General features: G+C 43.0%; 1 protein-coding gene across 2 annotated transcripts in view; it reads right to left on the reverse strand.

Annotated features, from left to right (window-relative positions):
- The window catches only part of DMD (dystrophin), a 1,354,185-nt gene that overhangs the window by 346,957 nt on the left and 983,340 nt on the right, over positions 1 to 23,888 (reverse strand). For both annotated transcript variants that reach the window (XM_056862020.1, XM_056862019.1), the window contains one exon: positions 3,222 to 3,433. In XM_056862020.1, the coding sequence (XP_056717998.1) occupies positions 3,222 to 3,433 (212 nt within the window). The remainder of the gene's footprint in view (positions 1 to 3,221; positions 3,434 to 23,888) is intronic.

Below are 23,888 nucleotides of genomic sequence, written 5' to 3' on the forward strand. Positions count from 1 at the left end.
GGGGAGGGGAACCCCGACATTGCCTCCTGGGCACACGCCCTCCGTACCACTTGGCCCTGGCTCGTTAGCAACCTCGACCGGGCCAAGCGTAAATACAAAGCGCAAGCTGACAAACATCGCTCCCCCGGGGGTGATCTGCAAGTGGGTGCTTTGGTTTACCTTTCCACCAAAAATCTCCGTTCCACCCGTCCGTGCCATAAGCTCAGTGCTAAATTCATTGGCCCTTTCCCCATCACCCGGGTCATAAACCCTGTCACGGTGGAACTGGCTCTCCCCAAATCCTTGAGGCGTGTGCATCCTGTTTTCCACATTAGCCTCCTCAAACCCCATGTTGCTTCTCCACAGTGGCATCCGGATCCACCTCCTGCGCAACCCATCATGGTGGGGGGGGAGGAACACTTCGAAGTCTCCAAGATCCTTGACTCCCGTGTTCACCATGGCAACCTGCAGTATTTAGTCCGTTGGAAACATTTCCCCCCTGCCTATGACGAATGGGTGCGCGCACGGGATGTCTCCGCCCCCGACCTCGTCAACGCCTTTCACATTGCTTACCCGGATAAGCCAGCCCCCTTGCGAACTGGGAGGGGGCCTTGAGGGGAGCAGAATGTCAGGCTGCTATCTCGGTTTCGTTATTGCCTCTGTCTCTGCGCTGTACTGTCTGGCCCTCAAGGTCGCATACCTAGGCCTGGGAACTCAGCTCCTGGGAAACTGTATTCAGCCTATGCTTGTAATCTCCCGCCTTTTCTGCCTTATATTATCTCCCAGCTAGTGAGTCTCTCATAGCTGTCATTTTATTCGTTTGCACTGTATGCCTATTTGACCAGTAAAAGCCATCTGTTTGGACTCTATATGACTTTGTGGTGATTTCTGGTTCTGTGGGCCAAGGGCTGACAGGTACCCAGCTTCTGTTTTCAGGTTGGGTTTTATTCTCCTCTTTTTTCTTCCAAACACAGGAGGGCAGTCAACAGAAGCAGTGTGAGCATTGGCAGCAATCAGATGAAGGGCAGGTATGTGAGTAGGGGTGATAAGTGGGGGGAGAGGGGCAGGTGTGTGAGCCACAGCAAGCGGGAGAAGGCCCCCTTGGCACTCTTTTCCCATTCTACCATCTTTTTCAATACTTTATTATGTGACTGACTTTATTTCCTGGGCAATAAGTTCTAAAATGGCATTCGCCTTGGGAAAACATTAGATTACTAGCATCCAAGGTAGTTACACATAGGCAAAATTAAAGGGCAGATTGGAAATCATGGGTTGTTAAGTTCCAGTTAAGACAACCGATTGTGGTTTTTGATAAGAAGAACTGCACTGATAAACTAGAAGTGAACCTTCCATAATCTTCCCTTGAAATGTTGTAATTTAAACTAAATGCCAAATGTGTCAAACTTCCATTTGTCATACCACTGCCAATACCCCTTAGGCAATTCAATCCCTCGTCAAACTTCTATAAATGTAAAAAGTAGTACTGCGATTTCATTTAAAGCTGGATCCTGTAGAAGGTTTTCAACAGGAATTTAAAAATACACTACTCTACTTACATTCCAATTTCATAGACAATATGATTTCTTAGTATTGTAGGAAATGTACAGTTTCAGAGTCTATCTGGTTTTTGTAACACTTATTGATCTGAAGCATATCATCAGTCACTCTTAAAAAGCACAATTTCACCAGTGTTTTTGCTGAACACTTCTGCTTTAGCATCATATTTGCTTTCATTGGTCTAACCTCTATTGCACTAGCTAGTTCTACTGCCGAGATTAGACACAGGCAGTCAAAGCATAAACAATATGCTGTATCAAAGCCTAAAGTAGCACTTATAAAGCAGGAAAAATGTAACAGAGAACACAGGACAAAGGCAAAAATGCTCAGCAACTGGACTGGCAGAAGCATGTGGTTATGAGACACAGGGAGCTAGACCTAATGAAAACACCATGTGATGTGTTTGCTTTAATAAATGGATCACAGCACTGTGCACTAAATTATGGATTACACTGGCTACAGAGCCCCCAAGGGTATGATTTCCCAAAACCTAGGAAAACTTGTGTTTTTCACTGCCACCATTTGGAGTTATTAATATTTCATATTACTTTTGGACAAATATTAATATTTTGCAGATGTTCTAAGTTCAGTATTTATATGTAATTCAATATATCTAATCTAACTGAATCTAGTTATTAACTCATATCCCAACCATGTGGGGTCTCATTTCTGATCAGGATCACGGGGGAAGGTCCTTCAGCCTTCCTGTAGCACAATTTTTCCAACCTAAAATGTCCTTGGTAGGTGTTATTTGCCCTTTAAGGGAGTTGCATATGTACCCTATCAGTGCACATACAGCCCCCAACTAGTGCCCACCCAGGTTGTTTCAGATCAGGAAAACAGTGTTGGGAAGGCTGAAGCACCTTCTCCCTGTACACTGTGGTCCCGATCCAAATTGGGAAATTAGTTCCCAGCAGCAAACTTGCAGTTGACATGTGACTAATTTATTCCAAATCAGGCAGAGGGATCGAGACACAACACACTGGTAACCAACCATATTGTTTAGTTTGTCTTTAAGCTTACACTTTTTGCACATAGTTCCAAAAAATGGCGAGTGAGCAAAAGAGTGTGTTGGGTGCAAAGGCAGGATTACAGAAGTACCAGACTGTAGATATACATCCATGGATATTCCCCATTGAAGTGACAGGATAGACATCTACATGTTGATTTTTCTCCCTCATGAATAATCTGTGTTGCAGATGGGCAAATTCCATCTCAAGAAATGCAGTTTGTTGCTTTACTGCAAACCCAAAACAGAACAGCTCACTCTTTCAAGCTAGCATATCATAATTACATAACATATTCATATGTGTGCTCCTGCATCATCACTAAAATACTATCTAGCTTCAGACACAGATCACTGCCTTCATCAATTCATCAACCCTATATACCCACCATGCCTCTAGCGCCAATCCTTGATGCCCTAGATTTTTTTAAAAAACCCGGTATAATTAAGCTGATTACAGGCAAGGCACTGAAATAGGCAAAACAAGATTTGCTTTAAAAAGATTTGCATATACTTAGTCATAAAATTATATCCTGTACCACATAAGGGTTTATCTATGATAGCTCACATATTATGGAATTCTCTCTCAAAAGCAGCCTGCCAGAGCCCTGCTCTGCGTTTGAAATTACTTGTGTACATTTTACTGCTTTTTCATTTTTTTTCTATTTTCAGAAATTACCTTGAGTTCAGCATTCTGCCTTTTCAGTCCTTCCACAGTATAAGAAATCTCCTTCCATGACTCAAGCCTGGCTTTGGCACATTCTAGAACTTGCTCTGCTTCTTGCTTGGCTTCCAACCATTGTGCTGAATCTTTCAGCATTTCATGTAATTGCTGTCTTCGGCTTTGAAGGTGCCCATGAACTTCATCCCACTGGTTCTGTATCTTTTCAACTAGTGAGACACAAAGACAGACAAAAGGTGAATCCTTATATGCAAACCAGTCATATTTCCAATTGCATTTGGGAGGGTAGGTAATTAGGTTCTTAAGAGAGAAGGAAAATTGAAAAACCTGTTTGTGAAATATTCAAAAATAAATTACATAAAGTCTATTTTAATATCATATGTTAGGTTTATTCTTTTAAATCTTATAATACCAATTTTATATGCAGGTTTCTCTCTCTCTCTCAAATAGATTTGTGTCTTTAGAATTCAAACAAAATTCCATTTACAATATCCACAGTTTAAAAATAATGAAAGGCCAAGAGGTATAGGTGAACATAAAGAATAATCACACTCAGTTTGAATCACAAGGAGAGGTGACTGCCACACTTCCTGTAAGACCCCTATATAGAGTATGATTATTGCATATTGCTAAAAAATAAATAAATGAATAATGCACCTATGCATAGATCCTGTAATCCACCTTGAGTCTCAGCAAGAAAGGTGAACTATAAATGAATATTTAATTTAGCAACAACTAGTTGCATTAGGATTACCAACTCCAGGTTGGAGAATTTCTGGAGGTTTGGGGGTAGTGCCTGGAAAGGGTGGAATTTGGGAAGAGGTGGAAGCTCAACAGTAGGGTTACCAGGCATGGCCTGGAAGCCAGCGGGTGAGGGGGGAAGTGGGTACTTACTGCAGGGGGGGAGTAAGCATCACCACTTTGTGTTAGCATCACTTCTGGTGCAACCTGGCAGAGGATAGCAGCAATAAATCAGATAAGCAAAAGCAAGATAAATAAGATTAAAAAGTAACTTGCAGAGCGAGAGGAACAGCGTTAGTAAGTCAACGCCATCTTGGATCCACTGAGGGATCAAAGGAAGACTTCCAGCTACAAACACAAAATGACCACCTTGTGATTGTGTATCTTTCCCCCTGATCAGCAACGTATTTACTATGATTGATCCTAGAGCCAGATGCTTGAACCACCACTCCTAGGTATTTAAAACTGTTCCCCTGTTCTACCTGGTGACCCTTGATCACCCAAGACCTTATTTTTTTATTTCTCCCAAATACCATGATTTTACTTTTCTGGTAATTAATTGTCAGACATTCATCATCACAATACTTAGCTAATCTCTCAAGGGCTCCCCTCATACCTTTGGGGGTCCTGGAGAGAATCACTTAATCATCGGCATATAACAACACAGGTGTATGCCTTTCTACAAGTTTGGGGAGTTGGCAATCAAGGTTTTGGAGGTGACTTACCATTTCATTTATATAATAAGCAAATAACATGGGTACAAGTAGGCAACCTTGTCTGACTCCTCTATAAGTTCTAATAGGATCGGTCAAATGTCCATGTCTGCTGCATCTAACTTTTAAGTAGGTTTGATTGTGTAAAGTCCAACTTAGAAACAAAAGTTGATGCCACCAACTTGTTCTATAATTTAGACCTAGACATGGAATCAAACATAGCTTTTAAGTCTACGAAGGCTACATATAAGGAAATGGGCCCCCGGGAAGAATACTTTTCAATCAGATGTTGCAGTACCAGACAATGGTCCAACGTGGATCTTACATAGGTTGTAAATTTAAATATCATGTCTTCAATCAATCTCCATATGATTGATGATCATTCGTCATCACTAAATTATAAAGTAAAATACTAAAACAGATGAAAATAAGTAAAAAGGAAGATATACAATATTATCTGCTTATGATCCTTTTTGAACATGTGTACACCAAGATTTCCTGATCTTTAAAACCAGCCAGCCAAATTTTGTCACCCTAAAAGTCATCTCCTGATTCTTATCTGATATCATAACTATAAAGGTAAAACATTCTATTCTTCCCTGGAGAGCCCTTCATTATTGGAGCAATCGAAGCATCCCGAATATGTTTGTAGATTTTACAGTCAAAAACAACATGTTCTAAAGATTCAACATTCCCCTCTAGTTGATTTTGCTGTGAATAATGGCTGAATAATGGCTGAATGAAGACATAGCTGTCTTAAGGCCAATGGGAGTCTTTGAAAGGAGTACAGCATCGTCTGCATATAATAGAATATTCACATGTTTATCCCCAGCTTTGGAGGATGGGATTCCACTTTTTTAGATGTGAAACCAAATCATTAATGTAAAAATTAAATAGCAGGGATGCCAATATACAGCCCTGATTAACCCCCTTATATGTTATAATGGGATCTGTGGATTGCATCTTATCCAGATGTATTTTCATACAAGGCTTGTATTAAAATACCAAATGTCTATCTATAGCAAAAGCCATAGGTTTTTTCGAAAGGATTGTTCTAGAAATTGAATCAAAGGCTGATTTAAGATCAATAAAAGCTGTGTATAGATTCAGATGAGTATTTTGTGATCAAATGTTCTAACATTTTACATTGATCCAAACAACCCTCTCTGAATCCAGCTTGTTGCGCAGCCAAATCATTAACTTGTTCAAGCCAGTCCCTAAATTTCCATTACAGATGTCTGACATACAATTTACTTATGGTACTTAATAAACTAATTGATCTATAATTTGCAGGTTCCTCCGTATTACCCTTCTTGTGTATGGGGATAATAATCACAATCCCCCAATCATTAGGAATTTCCCCTGTTCTCTCAATAGCCGTAAACAAGGATATCAAAAGTGGGACCCACCATTCTAAATTTCTTTTCATTAAATCAGCTGGAATTAAATCAATACCTGGTGTCTTCCGCATCCTCAATGTTCCAATCAATTTCCTAACTTCAGGAGGCTCAACTGGCGGCCATACTGGCAACTCCTCTGTATGAACTAAAGAGTTCCCTAAAATATTGTTCCCACACCTCAGGTAAAATGATGTTATTTGAAATGCTTTTTAGGCAATCAGAAATAAAACACCAAAATAAGGAAGTATTTTTAGCTTCACTGCCTGATTGAGCTGTTTTCAAGCTAAGACTGCCGCTTCATTCTTTTTGCAGTGGAGGAGCGATTTATAATGTTTTTCTTTTCAATTCCACCTGTGAAATATCATCTGGATTACATCTATATCTCACATAACCAACATTGAGGGCTCTCTTTAGTCTTCTACATTCATTGTCATACCATGATTTAGAGTGTTCCTTTATTTATATTTTTTAAATAATTCAAGTTTGAACTATTTAAAACCCTAAGTATTTCCCCTATTATTTGGACATAACAATGTAAACAGATATCTATATTCTCTGTAGCTAAGAGTTTCTGGAGAGACTGACTTAATAAATCTGTACTAAGAAAGGTTTTCATAATCCTATCCACTCTATCATTCCATCTTATCCAATAAAAAATTATTTCCCCATATTCTAACACTCCCTTATGCAGCTCTTCCTTGCACACATAAAATGTGATTTCCTTCTCCCAATTGCGTTCTAAAATTGCTGGTTCTTCATCAAAATATTCTCCTTTGAAGAGACTAGTCATCCTTTCATCTCTTCTGTATAGTTCTTCAGTGTATTGCTTCCATCTTTTCCTCTCTCTTTTTTTGTCCTGTTCAGTTGTGGTATTTATTCAGGGGCAATGTTGATAATAAGATACAATGCAAGAATTCCTTCTGGTTAATTCAAACAGTTTTAGCATTAGAAAGTCTAATCCAAGGAGTCTGAAAGTTTGTTTACATCAGTGGTTCTTAAACTGTGGGTCATAATTCTGTCTTAGATGGGTCATGAGAGTCTAACTCTTAAACTAACAGAGGTATCTCTGAGATCCCCTTCTTCCAGCTGTAGGAATGTGGCCCATTCTTTCCCTGCTATCATCATGGGAAGCAATGGTATTAGCCTACAGCCATTGCCTTCTGGACCCACACTTCCAACAGCTTGTAGAAATGGTTCCCAATGTGGAGTAAGTTTAGAAGTGGCTCCCATTTTTTTAATTGAGACACACTGGCATACATAGTCCTTTATAGCAAATGTTACTCCTGTCAGGCTGTTATCTCAGTTTAGATGTTTCCTTTCGTTTCTCTGCTGAACCGTCCAGACTTCAAGGACGGCTACACATACCAAAGCCTGGGAACGCCACTCCTGGGAAATAATGCTCTGTTTATGCTTTGCAATCTCCTGCCGTTTCTCTGCCTTATATTTCCAAATAACAGGCAAGACAACTCATAGCTGTCATCTTGCCTTCAAAGCACTGTATTGCCTATTTGACCAGTAAAGCCATCTGCTTGGAATCTGATTGTCTCTGTGGTGATTTCTGGTTCGATGGGTCAAGAGCTTACATTATGACAGCTATCGCATCACCCTTTTCATCAGTCAGGCTGGAGCCCAGGAGGGTTCGCCTGCCACTCGGATGGGAGCTAAGACAGAGCTCTCCGAGTGAGTTTACCGTGGCTGGAGCCCCGTGTGGTTCGCCTGCCACTCGGATGGGAGCTACGACAGAGCTCTCCGAGTGAGCCCGGTGTGGTTCGCCCCGGTCCCGGTGGATCTGTTCCCCGGAGCCGGAGCCCTGGAAGGGTCTCATCCTTGACACCTTCCTTTGAGGACGCCCTAGACAACGTTCATCGGGCAGAAGTGGAACGTAGCCGCCTGACTGGACTTGTACGGGCGCAGCGTGGAAGCCAGCGCCCGCCACGACCTCCTAGTGTCAGATTGTCTAGTGGAGGATGCTCCACTGGCCCGGGTGTGTGGAGCTGGGTTAAAAGCACTGGCAAAACGGATGGTTGCGCTCTTCCACGGAATGACCTCGACCACCGCTTCAATGGCCGGGATTGCTAAGCTGTCAACCCCCGTCTTTGGTGTCAGCGCAGCGACCTTAGCGGTTCAGGTCCAGCCGCGACTGGATCTTCCGGATCAAGCCGGACCTATTTCGGCATGGGAGCAGGAAGCTCTGCCACTAGTGACCACGACCCTGACCACCAAACTTGAAGCGGATCAAGTTTTAGCGGATCGTAAGGGGACCAAAGAGGACTTGCACTATGAGGAAACTCTCTGGACTGCAAACCTCCGAATCAGCCAGCCCCGTCGCTTAGGTGATGCGGGCAAGGATATGTTTTTGCTCCGACAGCACAATCGGGAACACATAGACCGGGTGGCCCACTTGCAGGGTCAAATGCACTTTTTGCTTCATGACAACGACTGCTTGCAGCAGATACAAGCCGAACCGGATGACTCGGCCCCAGCTCCACAACCAGGGTCTCCTGATCAGGCTCAACCGCAGCAACCTGCGGCACCTCTGGGCGGAGCGCCCATGTTGCCAGTAACTCCAGCAGTGCCTGTGGCGCCAGGAGACCCCAGAGCTCCCGTCCTGCCACTGCCAGGAAGTCCAGGGGCTCCGTTCCCTGGATCTACACCAGCACCCGTACTACCTCCAGTTCCATGGAGACCACCCAAACTGAAGATTTCTTTTGCCGGCTCGGCAGAGATACTACCTTGTCAGCGACCCAAGGTGAGGGGAAGCCAGAAGCCTCCCCCCGAAGCTTCCGTTCCCGGCCGGCAGAGATCAGCACGGCCCCCTCAAGATAGCGAATCCCGATTCCAAAGGGGAGCTTGCCTCGTTTGCGGCACGATGAACCACTTTGTTTCAGCATGTCCTCAACGCCTGGAACTCCCTCGACCGAATGCATTGCCCCGAGCTCGGGGACGACCTCAACGCAGAGGCACCGCGGCCACCCGCAGTACAGCACCGCGACGGCCCACACCCTCTGCACTTCCTACTTCTGCAGACCCCTCCGGGTTCTGGATTACAAGTGCCCCAGTGGGGGACAACTTTGTTTCAGCATGTCCTCAACGCCTGGAACTCCCTCGACCGAACGCATTGCCCCGATCTCGGGGACGACCTCAACGCAGAGGCACCACGGCCACCCACAGTACAGCACTGGGACGGCCCACACCCTCTGCACTTCCCACTTCTGCAGACCCCTCCGGGTCCTGGATTACAAGTGCCCCAGTGGGGGACAATTCTCCATCTTCGGACAGGGATCTTCCCTGGGATACCCCAGCATTAACCCTGGACTCACTTCCTGACCTGTCACAAAACCGGGGAAGACCTCAACGCGGAGGCACCGCGGCCGCCCGCAGTACAACACCAGGTCAGTTCACACCCTCTGCACTTCAGTTCAAAGACTCTCCCGATCTTCCTGTTTCTACAGACCCCTCCGGGTCTCGGATTACAAGTGCCCCAGTGGGGGACAATTCTCCATCTTCGGACGGGGATCATCTCCAGGATACCCCAGCGCTAAACCTGGACTCGCCTCTTGACCTGTCTAATAACCGGGCACAGTCTGTGGTGAATGGAACGTCCCCGCAGACCCCCGCAGTTTCTCCTGCAAAACCTACGAAACCGACGAAGGTGAAAGAAGTAGAAAATACGGTGTATGTGGACACAGTGTTGCAACACTATAAAGGGGGTCCCCAACTGCCTGTCAAGGCACTTTTTGACTCTGGCTGCGGCCGCACTTTGATCAGTGAGGCCACGTTTGCAGCCCTCAAAGTCAAGTCCGAGGCTTTACCAGCTCCCGTCCAATTTGCCCAGATGGATGGGAGCCCTTTTAAGGGGGGACCAGTCGATCACCGCACACTGAGAGTAGCGATGGGTATTGGTTCCCACTGGGAGCAAATAGACTTTACCATAGCCCCTATCCGATTTGAAGTGGTCCTGGGAATTAACTGGATTAAAGGTCATAGTCCCAGTATAGACTGGGAGACGAACACTATCTCCTTTGCTAACCCCAAATGCGACCAGCACCAACAGCAAGTTGCGGTGCTGTCTCCACCCGCTCCGGCATTAATCTCCGATGTCCCATCACCACCGTCCCTACCTGATGTATACCAGGACTTTGTGGATGTTTTTAACATTAAAGAATGTGATGCCTTATCCCCCCACCGGGCCACTGACTGTGCAATTGAGGTGGTGAAGGACTGCACATTAACCAAGAGTAAGATTTACCCTATGAGCACTTCCGAGCACACTGTACTACGGGACTTTTTGGACAAAAACCTTGCCAGAGGGTTCATTCGCCCATCGAATGCTCCCAACTCAGCCCCCGCGTTTTTCGTCCGAAAAAAGGAGGGCGACCTACGCCTCTGCATTGACTTCCGAAAACTCAATGCAGTTACTCAAGCCAACGCCTATTCTATACCGCTAATTTCAGATATTTTGGGACAACTACAAGAAGGACGTATATTCTCCAAATTGGACCTCGTAGAAGCCTACTACCGCGTCCGTATCCGCGAGGGGGACGAACCCCTCACTGCCTTCTCTAGCTGTTTTGGAATGTTTGAATTCCTTGTGATGCCCTTCGGGTTAAAAGGTGCCCCGGGGGTCTTCATGCAACTCATCAACGAAATCCTCCATGATTTACTGTACCGCGGGGTGGTAGTTTATTTGGATGACATTCTTATTTATTCAAAAACCATGGACGAGCACGTCACTTTGGTCCGAGAAGTTCTGCACCGCCTGCGCAATCACCAACTCTTTGCAAAGTTGGCTAAATGCGAATTTCACCAGAGCAAAATAACTTTCTTGGGATATATAATCTCCCACCATGGCCTTAGCATGGACCCGGCCAAGGTCCAATCTGTCCTCGATTGGACTCCTCCCTCCAACCGCAAGCAAGTACAACAGTTTCTGGGCTTTGCTAATTTCTACCACGGATTTATCCCTAACTTCGCCCAAATAGCGCTGCCCATCACTGACCTTCTGAAAACCAAGGGTAAAGGAAGCTCTGCTACGTTACCCTCCGCTAAGATACTGTGGACTGATCAATGCCAGACCGCCTTTGTAGCCCTCAAACGCCTTTTCACGTCGGAACCTGTGCTACGGCACCCAGACCCAAATCGAATGTTCATTGTACAAGTCGATGCCTCCGACGTGGCTATGGGAGGGGCCCTGCTCCAAAGAGGCCAGATGGTCTCCTTCACCCCTGCGCTTATTTCTCAAAGAAATTTGCGCACTCCCAATTGAACTGGCCCATTTGGGATAAAGAAGCCTCAGCCGTTCACCATGCACTTACTCTATGGCGACAATTCCTGGAAGGGTCTAAAGTCCCCTTCGAAGTATGGACCGATCACAAGAATCTAGCCGCCCTCACGGGAACCCATAAGTTATCCGTGAAACAACAGCGTTGGGCGGAATTCTTTGCTCAGTTTCGTTTTGTCCTGAAGCATGTCCCTGGAAAACAAAACGTTCTCACAGATGCTCTCTCCCGGTTGCCTCAATACCCGGCGAAACTCGATCGGCCAACAAACTCTTTATTTACGCCCACTCAAAGAGAAGCCCTGCCCGTACTGGCTATACAAACTCGATCCCAGACGCTGCCCCAGCGGAAGCACACGATAGCCGGCGCTCCAGCTCCTCCAACCCAACCGGCCGCCCAGCCGCCTGCAGTCTGCACACCACCGCACGTAAGCGCTTCCCCCTCGTCAACCCCCATAACTGCTCCTACTACCACCGTAAACAAGGGGGGGGGGTTCCCGTCTCCGAATCTTTCTTAAATTCCCTTCAGGAACAATGCCTTATGGAACGCTCTGATCAAACCCTGCCTCCTGGTGTAATCGAACAAGGAGGCTCTTGGTACAAAGACTCGAAATTATATGTGCCCAAAGCGCTCCGAAAAGACGTCTTACACTTGGCTCATGGAGTAAAAACAGCTGGACACTTTGGGTTCCTAAAGACCCTTCACCTGTTGCGCAGACAATTTTGGTGGGGGGGAATGCGTTCTGACATTGACTCTTTTATTCGCAGCTGTCATGTTTGCGCCACAGTCAAACGATCTCAAGGCAAGCCCCCAGGACTACTGCAACCACTTGAAATACCCAGCAAACCCTGGGAAGTGATTGCTATGGATTTTATGACGAATCTCCCTCTCAGCGGGGGGAAAACTATGTTATGGGTTATCACTGACTTATTTTCTAAGCAAATACATTTGGTTCCATGTGCGGGGATCCCCTCCGCTCAGAAGTTGGCCCGCCTCTTCGTGTCACATGTCTTTAGACTACATTCATTTCCGCGCAAGATAATCTGCGACCGCGGAAGTACTTTCGTGGCTAAGTTTTGGAAAGCTTTTCTCAAATTGGTGGGGGTGGAGCAGGGGTTGTCTAGTGCATACCATCCCCAAACGGATGGTCAAACCGAACGTGTCAATGCTGTACTTGAATGCTATTTGCGCTGTTATGTCAATTACCACCAAGATGACTGGGTGGAACTGTTGCCTTTTGCAGAATATGCCTACAATAATGCTGTACATCAGTCCACAGGTTTCAGCCCGTTTTATGCGGTGTATGGACAGGACTTCGGTCCTATCACCCCAATAGAAGGATTAGAGGGGGAGGGGGATGCCGACATTGCCTCTTGGGCACACACCCTCCGTACAACATGGCCCTGGCTGGTTAGCAACCTAGACCGAGCCAAGCGCAAATACAAGGCGCAGGCTGACAAGCATCGTTCCCCCGGTGGGGACCTGCAAGTGGGTAACTTGGTATACCTTTCCACCAAGAACCTGCGCTCCACCCGTCCGTGCCATAAGCTCAATGCTAAATACATTGGCCCATTTCCCATCATCCGCATCATAAATCCTGTCACGGTGGAACTGTCTCTCCCCAAAACTCTGAGGCGTGTGCACCCTGTTTTCCATATCAGCCTTCTAAAGCCCCATGTTGCTTCCCCGCAATGGCACCCGGAGCCGCCTCCTGAACAGCCCATAATGGTGGGGGGGGGAAGAACATTTCGAACTCTCCAAAATCCTGGATTCCCGCATACACCATGGGGCCTTGCAATACCTGATCCGCTGGAAACACTTCCCCCCTGCCTATGACGAATGGGTTCGCGCACGGGATGTCTCCGCCCCCAAACTCGTCAACGCCTTTCACAATACCTACCCGGACAGACCAGCCCCCTTGCCGAATGGGAGGGGGTCTTAAGGGGAGCAGAATGTCAGGCTGTTATCTCGGTTTAGATGTTTCCTTTCGTTTCTCTGCTGAACCGACTTCAAGGACGGCTACACATACCAAAGCCTGGGAATGCCACTCCTGGGAAATAATGCTCTGTTTATGCTTTGCAATCTCCCACCGTTTCTCTGCCTTATATTTCCAAATAACGGGCAAGACAACTCATAGCTGTCATCTTGCCTTCAAAGCACTGTATTGCCTATTTGACCAGTAAAGCCATCTGCTTGGAATCTGATTGTCTCTGTGGTGATTTCTGGTTCGATGGGTCAAGAGCTTACAACTCCCAATGAAGAGATTTTTCCCCCTTGAAATGAGATTGTAATTAGTGGGTTATCTCTACCAGCTTTTTAACCCGACCTCACTTGACTCCCTCTCCTCTGAAGTATCCATTCCATGTGCATTTTGTACATCTGGGTTGCATGATCCTAAGCATCACCTTTTTGGTGTCTAGAAGGGAACCTTCGTACTCTCTTCCTAGTAAAAGAGCTCAAATAACCCATTGAACTTTTTTTTAGATGCCCCACTTTTGTTGCCTATAAGCTACTGAGATCTAGTGCATTGCCCAATCCAGTGTAGAATCATAGGATAAGATTTTTAGAATTTTCTACACCTTATTAGGGGCAGGAGAAAGGTGAGGGGTGCTTCTTAGATGGGTATTTAAGCATTCTGGACATCATATTGAAAATACTGTTTTATTTATCAGATTATAAAAGATTATAAAGGGATATAAAGTTTATAAAGGGATTTATCAGTTTATAAAAGATTTCTGTTTCCAGGCATTCCTTTGTACTCTAGGAAGGCAATCAGTCTGTGAAAAAAGAACAGTAACTTTTTCTATGGAAGTGAATTCAATAGTAGGAATATAGTAGGAGAGAAATTTTGCAGATCTGGCTAGGGATGTGACTTCGCCTTATAAAATCTCAAACGTTGTAATGAACATATGGTATTCAGTGGAGGGAAAAATTAGTTCTTTCCCTGTCCAGTGACCCTTATTCAAGAGCATGAAGAGTTCATTCCTGGAGATGTTATACAGAACTGGCAAAAAGTGAAAAAATAAAAGGTGTCACTATAGTGCATATCCACTGCTCCAGAAAAAAGTTTTTCTAGCTTTAGAAAAATAAAGAAGGGTCGTAAAAGAGCTTCTCTGATACTTTGTCAAATAAAAAGTCACAAAACTTCTCACTTTCAGAACTTTCTCCCTTTTTCACACACACACACAAACACACACACAGTGCATTCCTAAGGAGAGCTACTTCAGTCTAAGCCCATTCATTTCAATGGGCCTAGACTAGAGTAACTCTCTTTAGGAAAGCACTGTAAATGGGTAAATTAATGACAGTAAGTGTAAAGCTATCATATCAATAAAATAATCTCTTCTATATTTTGCTTCCTCTTAGCATTAAAATAAATAATAGAAGAAGTCAAAGAGATTATCGGGAAGAGCAAACTAAATAAGTCACCAGGGGCTAATGGCTTTAAATTTTATTATAAAAATTTTCAAGAGGAATTAGCCCCATATCTATTGGAAGTAATGAATTCTTGCTTGCAAAATGGATTTATTCCCCAAACATAGAAGCAAGCGAATATTGTACTAATACCAAAGCTGAATTCGGATTTACTGGAAGTTAAAAACTATAGACCTATTTCATTATTAAATAATGATTATAAATTATTTGTTATGATTTTAGCAAACAGGTTAAAAAAGGTGTTAAACCGAATTATACATGAAGACCAAGCAGGTTTTTTACCAGGAAGGCTGATAAGTCAAAATTTAAGAGTATTAATAGATCTTTTAAAATATGCTGAATATAATACAAATACGGTAGCTATGATAATTTTAGATGCTGAAAAAGCATTTGATAACGTTAATTGGAAATTTATGGAAAAAATACAAGAAGTTATGGGTTTTGGATCTTATTTTAAGATGGCTATAAATAGTATCTATACAGATCAATTTGCTAGTTTATTGATAAATGGTACAATGTCAGCTCGATTTGAAATTCAAAGGGGAATGAGACAAGATTGTCCTCTTTCCCCTTTGCTGTTTATTTTAGTACTAGAAGTTTTACTAAAAAAGATTAGACAATCTCTAAATGGTATTCGAATTGGGAGAAATCAATATAAAATTACAGCATATGCAGATGATTTAGTATGTTTTTTGATTGACCCTTTAGAACAAATAGATAAGTGGAACAAAATTTTCGAGGTTTATGGTAAACTTACTGGCTTTAAAATAAATAAAAATAAAAATAAAATATTGGTTAAGAATATGACTTTGATTCAACAACAGGAATTAAAAAAAGACAGGATTTAATATTGAAAATAAAGTAAAATACTTAGGTATATGGATATCATCAAATAATCTCAATTTGTTTCAGAATAATTATGTAAAACAATGGCAACAAATAAAAACAAATTTTGCAAATTGGGAGAAAATTCCACTGTCATTATGGGGTAAAATAGCAGTTATTAAAATGATGGTATTACCAAAAATGCTATTTTTGTTTCAAAATTTACCAATATTGAAAGGATCACAGATATTTATAAATTGGAAAAAAGATATTTTAAATTTTATATGGGATAAGCAGAGACATAGAATAGCGTATAACAATTTGATTGAACTAAGGGAAACAGGTGGCCTTGGACTGCCAGATCTGAGAATGTATTATCAGGCAGCCTGTTTCACTTGGCTAAAGAATTGGATTTTGTTAGAATTAGAAGGATTTAATTTAAGATTTGGGTGGCATGCATATTTGTGGTATGAAAAAGAAAAGGTAAATAAGGAGTTTCACCTTCATGTTATTAGAGCTGGATTATTACAAATTTTTTAAAAAAAGAGTTTTGGAATTTAAACCCCCTGGATGGATTAACCCAGCAAAAGCTTTCATGAAAAGAGGAGTTCAGTTAAATTTAGATCATGATATCTATAGAAACATTATAGAATGTAAACAAGGGGTATGGACATTAAAGACTAGGGAAGAATTAAAAATTACAGATTGGTTTACGTATTATAAATTAAAGGATATATTTAATAAAGATAAGACAAGAGGATTTAATCAAAATAAATCTAAGCTCGAAATTATATTATCTAAGGGAAATAAAAGAATGATAGGAAGAATGTATAAACTATTAATTGAAATGAATTTGGAACAAGAAAGAATAAATCCAGTTATCGCATTCTGGGATGAACTGGCGAAAATGAATTTTAGTAGTATAGTTAATGAATTATAGTTAACATATTTTATATAGATAAAAATAGTATAAGATAAGTTTAAATACTGTCAGACTACTTCTCCAGAAGTCAACTGGTGGTGGGTGACATGAATAAGGTGGGTGGAGGGATTAGGGCACTGGTTAAGGCATAATATTATAATAGTAGATGTAGAACTGGATTATATGTGCTCTATTGTTATATTTGTTATATTTGATAATGTTTTTATGTTTTATGTTAAGTTTTATGTTATGTTATATGTTTTATGTTTTAAAAAAATAATAAAAATTTATATAAAAAACTACTATTTTGTATAATTTTGGACAGAGGCGGATCTACTGTGAAACTAATGAAGCTAATCCGTAATCCCAGAGGGGGCCCCTGAAGCAACTTTTTTTAATAAGTGAATTTCTTAACAAAATCAATGGAGTTTTTTAGTGATAGAATCATAAGCCAATGGGTTGAAGTACTTAATATTGACTTTAGAATATGCTCTAATACCCATTTCATTTGGCCTGAATATGTCCCTGTAATTGGTCAAATTTCAAAATTTTCTCAGGGGCTTGCAGCGCTCAAACCTCCAGCTGTAGGGGTGCACTGAGCTCGCCAGAATCTATTCACAGCTTACATTTTGGCAGCTGGATCCTCAGATCTTTTGTTGGTGCATGGCTTAATAGTTCTGTAGTTTTATTTCATCACTGTATGGCCCATTTTCAAGGACTCCACCCCTCCACCCTGTTCTCCACCATTTCAGCCTCATGGTCCTTGCAAAGGCAGCAAGGCCCTTTGGAACTTGTTGGATGTTGCCCTATTGTTGCTGGTTGCAAGGGGGCCCCCATAACAGTTCAAGCTTCAGGGCCCCAAAAATGTAGGTCCGCCACTGATTTTGGAATACCTACAAGTTGTTAGATAAATGCCTTGCAATCTCTGTGGTTCCAATGGCGATGAGGGCAAAGGAATCCTTGAAGGCTAGCTACTGAGCAGCAGCAGTAGTGGAAGGTGACACTGGCGGAGGATCTTTTGTAGACAACGGCAGTGCCACTATAGCTAACCCTGGTTGGTACTGCACAGAAGAAGGTACTGGTAAACCACTTCTGACCAACCTTTACCTTGAAAACCCTATGATGAGACAATCCAAGACCAGGAGCCGACTGTGATACAGATCATGAATTGTTAATATCGAAAATTAAGATAAAGCTGAAGAAAAATACTAGAGCATTCATAGCCCCAAAATACAATCTAAGCAACATTCCTGAATAGTTTAAAGACGATGTAAAGAACAGATTTGCATTACTTAGTTAAAATGAATGTAAACCAGAAGAACTATGGATGGAAACTAGAGATATTATCAAGGAAGAGTGTGCAAAGACTATTCCTGTAACCAAAAGAAATGAAAAGCCTCGATGGAAGACTGAGGAAACTCTTAAAATTGCTAAGGATAGATGAGAAGCAAAAGTAAAAGATGACAAAAACAGAATCAAAAGTCTAAGTGCAGCATTCCAGCGACTTGCACGTAGAGACAAAGAGAACTATTATAATAATCAGCGTAAAGAAATAGAATAGAACAACAAAAAAAGGAAGAACAAGGAATTTGTTCCACAAGATCCAAGAAATCAAAGGGAAAGCACGGTTAAGCATGCTGAATGATCAACATGGAAATACATTAACTGAGCAGGACAAAATAAAGAAAAGGTGGGAACAATACACTGAAGAACTATACAGAAGAGATGAAAGGATGACAGATTCCTTCCAAGAAGAATCTTTTGAAGAAGAACCTACAGTATTAGAAAGTGAAGTGAAAGCTGCACTGACAGAAATTGGGAGAAACAAATCACCAGGAGCAGATGGGATATCAATAGAGCTATTCCAAGCCACAGAAACGGAATCCATTAAAATCTTGACAAGAATATGCCAACAAATATGGAAAACAAAACAATGGCCCACAGACTGGAAACGATCAGTTTACATCCCAATTCCCAAGAAAGGAGATGTCAAAGATTGCAGCAACGATCGAACCATCACATTAATTTCTCATGCTACACTACACACATTGATGAAATGTGTAATTCTTTGTTTTTAGTTTTATATTTAACTGTTTCTTTGTTTTGTTTGTCTATTGTTAATGCCAACAAAGGTATTGTTTACTGTTAAATTTCTCATGCAAGTAAAGTGATGCTCAAAATCCTACAGCAAAGAATACCATATATGGAACAAGAAATGCCTGATGTTCAAGCTGGTGTCATGAGTCAGCCTGCAGAGACCTCCTCTGACGAAGGGGAATTAGAAGCCAGAACAGAGGGACATCCTCAGGCAGATGTCCCACAGGAACAACCACAGGGACTACAGCCTGCCAGAATAGAGGATCAGCCAAAGTCAGGCGATGACTCACCATGCCTGCAGCCTGCCAGTTCAAGGACTCCAGTTGGACCTGACACCTTGCAACATGCAGTGTCTCCAGAGGCCTCGCCAAGGCCACTGGAGCAGAGAAGAAAACAGGTCCGTCTGGCAATGCAGCAGAGACGGCAGAGTGCTAGACTGAAGGCTTTACAGAGGAGCCTCCTCAGTAGCAGTGATGAGGAAGAGCAGGGCTGAAGCACCACCTGTGAACTCAGCCTAATCAGCAACAGCTGGCTTTGCTACAGCAGCAGGGGAAGGGATTTTAGCCATCCGTTAGGCTTGGCTGTTGTGCAAGCAACTTGTCACCAATCTCCTTGTGTACCGGCCTTGTTTCCCTGCTATCCTTTGGATTCCTGGTATCCTGACTTCTTGGACTGGCTTTGACTAACACCTTGGACTTCCCTTGCTGGTATTGAGATCTTGGACTTTGCCTGAACTGTGAATGACCTTGGACTGTTCCCCAGACTACGCTTCCAGCCCTCGCTCCTTGCCTGCACCACGACAGCTGGATTCAGAAGAGGAAGAGGCACTAGAGATCATATTGCAAACTTACGTTGGATAGTGGAAGATACGAGAGAATTTCAGAAGAAAATCAGCTTGTGTTTCATAGATTACAGCCACGCTTTTGACTGTGTGGATCATGAAAAGCTGTGGCTGGTTTTAAAGGAAATGGGTGTGCCACTACATCTGATCGTTTTGATGCGCAACCTGTATTCTGGACAAGAGGCAGAGGTGTTAGACAAGGATGTATTTTATCTCCCTACCTCTTCAATCTGTATGCAGAACATATCATTAGGAAAACTGGATTAGATTTAGAGGAAGCTGGAGTGAAAATTGGAGGGAGGAACATTAACAATTTGAGATATGCCGATGACACTACATTATTGACAGAAAATAGTGAAGACTTGAAACGGCTACTGCTGAAAGTTAAAAGAGAAAATGCCAAAGCTGCAGATGAACATCAAGAAGACAAAAGTAATGACTACAGGAGAATTACACAACTTTAAGGTTGACGATGAGGAAAATGAAATTGTTGAAGACTTTCTATTCCTTGGTTGCATCATCAACCAAAAGGGAGACTGCAGCCAAGAAATCAGAAGGAGATTGAGACTGGGAAGGGCAGCCATGAAGGAGCTAAAAAAGATTCTTAAGTGTAAGGATGTGTCACTGGCAACCAAGATCAGGATAAATTATGCCATCGTATTCCCTATTACTATGTACGGGTGTGAGAGCTGGACAATGAAGAAAGCTGATAGGAAGAAAGTAGATTCCTCTGAAATGTGGTGTTGGAGGAGAGTGTTATGGATACTCTGGACCACCAAAAAAATAAATCAGTGGGTTTTAGATCAAATCAAGCCTGAACTGACCCTAGAAGCTAAAATGACTAAACTGAGGCTGTCGTACTTTGGACATATTATGAGAAGACAAGAGTCACTGGAAACGACAATCATGCTAGGTAAAGTTGAAGGCAGCAGGAAAAGAGGAAGACCCAACAAGAGATGGATTGACTCTATAAAGGAAGCCACAGCACTCAATTTGTAAGATCTGAGCAAGGCTGTTAAGGATAGGACACTTTGGAGGACATTGATTCATAGGGTCGCCATGAGTCGGAGACAACTTGACGGCACTTAACACACACACACACACACACAATTTCTGGGGTTTTGCACATTTTTTTCTGTCTTCAAAACATAATGACCACAGTTCATTTTTCAAAATACTTCCCAACACATACAGTACATGAAAACCTCTCTGGCTTCTTGTGAAATGTCTGTTAAACCACTATGAAATTAAGGAAGACTATATTTACAACACACAACACCCATTCTAGATGCAATCAATAATTAATCATATATAGGTACTGTCAACAACATCTTTACATAGCACAATAAAATAATACTAGGATTTGGTGGAATTTGATATACTATCATTTCATAAATTAAACTGAATACTCATACCCCATATCTCTCAATATCAGGATAAGACAACAAATCTCGAAATAAATCTGCATTCAGGGATTGACATCTCCAACATAAATACCATATATATATATGCTAATTTATAAACTATAGAATAGTTCTTTGGCTGAGTCTTTGGTTTTAGACTATAGTTCTTGCAATGGCACATTGCAACTGGTTGTTTCAGATTTCTTTAGTCAGGGAAGTCTGCCAATGTCAAAGTCACCATTCAATTTATTTTACATTCTCCTGAGATGCCTCATCAGTTTAGTAAGGAAGTACTGACACGGGAGCAAATTATATTTAAAACTAAACATTGGATAACTGTGTTGCAATATGGTTACCATTGATTCAGGAGTCAGAAAAGGAAAAGATCAGCAAGTAAACCTCCTAACTTTAGACTTATTCCATCATATTTTTGCTCAGCCATACCTCATTTATTGAAAAACTAAATGCATTTCTCTGCACTGGTGACAAGCAAGCACATGTCAACTATCTGGATTAATCTTCCCCAAGTAAAACAGATTTATGAGAAAAGCCAATAAACACTTCCAATAAAAAGGACAAGTGGGGACCCGCAAGAAACTTGCAGGAGCAGCTGTCCCAATCTCCCCACCTTTGCTTCCTCCCCTCACCCTCTAGTTCTTTCTCATTCTCCCTCCTGACACCCCTTTTCTTACACACTCTTTCTCTTTTTCATGCCTGTCACTCTCTCTCTTTACCTCCACCCCATCACTCTCTCTTTCTGCCCCCCATCACCCTCCCAGCCTTCTATCTGCCACCACCCACCCACCCACCCACCCCGCAACATCAGCAGTAGCAACCGCAGCTCTCCTGGAATCACAACAGTTTTTCCAACTACAGAGATCAATTCCCCTTAGGGCTGCCAGCTCCAGGTGGGGAAATTCCTGGCAACATGGGGGTGGAACCTTGGGAAGGTGAGGTTTGGGGAAGGAAGTAATCTCAGCAGGGCATAATGCTATAGAGTCCACTCTCCAAAGCAGCCAGTTTCTCCAGAGGAACTGATTTCAGTCGCCTGGAAATCAGCTGTAATTCCAAGTGATCTCCAGTCCTCACCTGGAGGTTGACACCCTAGCTCCCCTGGAGGAAATGTCTGATATGGAGGGTGAAGTCTATGGTGTTATATCCTTCAGAGGTCCCTCCCTTCCTCAAACCCCACTCTCCCCAGGCTCCACCCCTCAAATCTCTAGGAATTTCCCAATCTGGCATTTGCAACCCTATCTTCTTCCCTCCCAACTGCCAACCTGCCTTTATCTGGACCTCTGCCTTAAGCTTTCAGTCTCCTCCCTTCTGCAGCCCCACAGCCTCTACTTCCACAGCGCGGACCATAGCATCTTACTTTAGTCTCCTCTCCTTTTTATCCACACAACAACCCTGGGAGGTAGGTTAGGCTGAAAGTATGTGACTGGTCCAAAATCACCCAGTAGGCTTCCACAGCAAGATGGGGATGTGAACATGGGCCTCATAGACCCTGCTCTGAATCTGTAACAGCGACACCACCCTGGCTTTCATAAGGTGGCTGCTGTTGAACAGTAGCAAGCAGCCAGGTCTAGTTGAGTCATGCAGGTCAGGTCGCATCAAGTCACTTAAAGGTTGCTTCCAAGCCTAGGGTTGCCAACCTCCAGGTGAGACCTGGAGATCCCCCAGAATTTCAACTGAACTCCAGATGACAGAGATCTGTCCCCCTGGAGAAAATGGCTGCTTCGGAGGGTGGACTCTATGGCATTATACCCTGCTGAAGGCCTCTTCCCTCCCCAAACCCTACCCTCCTTAGACTTCACCACAAAATCTCCAGGAATTTCCCAACCTGGAGCTGGCAACTCTAGGCTGGTCCCAGTGAGTCCTTCCTCAAAAGCCAAAACAGGCCTGGAAAGGGCCCTGTCCCCCTTGCTTTTACTGACAGAACCAAGCATTGGAGTTCTGTGGTTGCCTAGCAACAGCCATTGAGGGAATCCATTGCTTAAAGGTACAGGTATTCCTCTTATCATTTTCATATATTTTTTAAACCAGGAAATGAATAAAAACAAACAGAACCACCGGAAGTCTTCTAATAGCCCAATTAACCACAACAGATGTCACTTTGAACTAACCTCTATTTTGGTGGCTTCTTTCTTAAGAACTTGGCCGAGTACAACGAAGTTGGCAGCAAGATATCTTAATACAGATGCTAATGTTGTTTCAATATCATGAACCAAGGTTCCTTTGCTTGGTACTATAATGCACTAATGCTCCCATGCCCTGACCTAGCTAGCCCAGGCTAGCCTGATCTCATCAGATCTCATGAAGCTAAGCAGGGTAGGCCCTGGTTAGTACTAGAATGGGAGACCATCAAGGAAATCCAGGGTTGCTATGCAGAGGCAAGCAATGGCAAATTACCTTTGAACGTGTCTTACCTTAAAATCCCTATGGAGTTGCCATGTCAGCTGTGACTTGATGACACTTTCCACCACCAATATTCCTATATATACCATGATCCATACAAGAATTACCTTTGCCTAGAGATTGTTTCTAACTTCACAGTGAGCCCCACATATCTGCAGACTGAGGTTGCCAATGTTTTTTCAACAGAATGAGCTAGATTATTTCTAACAAGAACCCTTTTTTGCTGAACATGTTAGGGAGCCCTAGTTATGGCTCATAGGGTGCAAAATGTAACAAAGTATAACATGTAACTTCTACAGGTTTTTGTTTGTTTTCTGCATATATTCAACAAGTTTTGATAGCACCAGGTATCTCAAGGACCTCCTTTTTATTAGCTTACTTCATTTAAACCTAACCTTTCTTCTTAACGGGGGGGGGGGCATAATGGCCTACACCATTCTCCCTCCTCCATTTCACACTTACAGCAACCCTGTGAGGTAGTTTGAGCTGAGTGCATGTGACTGGCCCAAGGTAACCCAGCAAGCTTCCATGGCAGAATGGGATTTCAACCTGAGTTTCCCAGTCTAACCACTACACCATGCTGGACCACTCTG

This window comes from Euleptes europaea, chromosome 16 (assembly GCF_029931775.1).
Source record: "Euleptes europaea isolate rEulEur1 chromosome 16, rEulEur1.hap1, whole genome shotgun sequence".
Taxonomy (NCBI): domain Eukaryota; kingdom Metazoa; phylum Chordata; class Lepidosauria; order Squamata; family Sphaerodactylidae; genus Euleptes; species Euleptes europaea.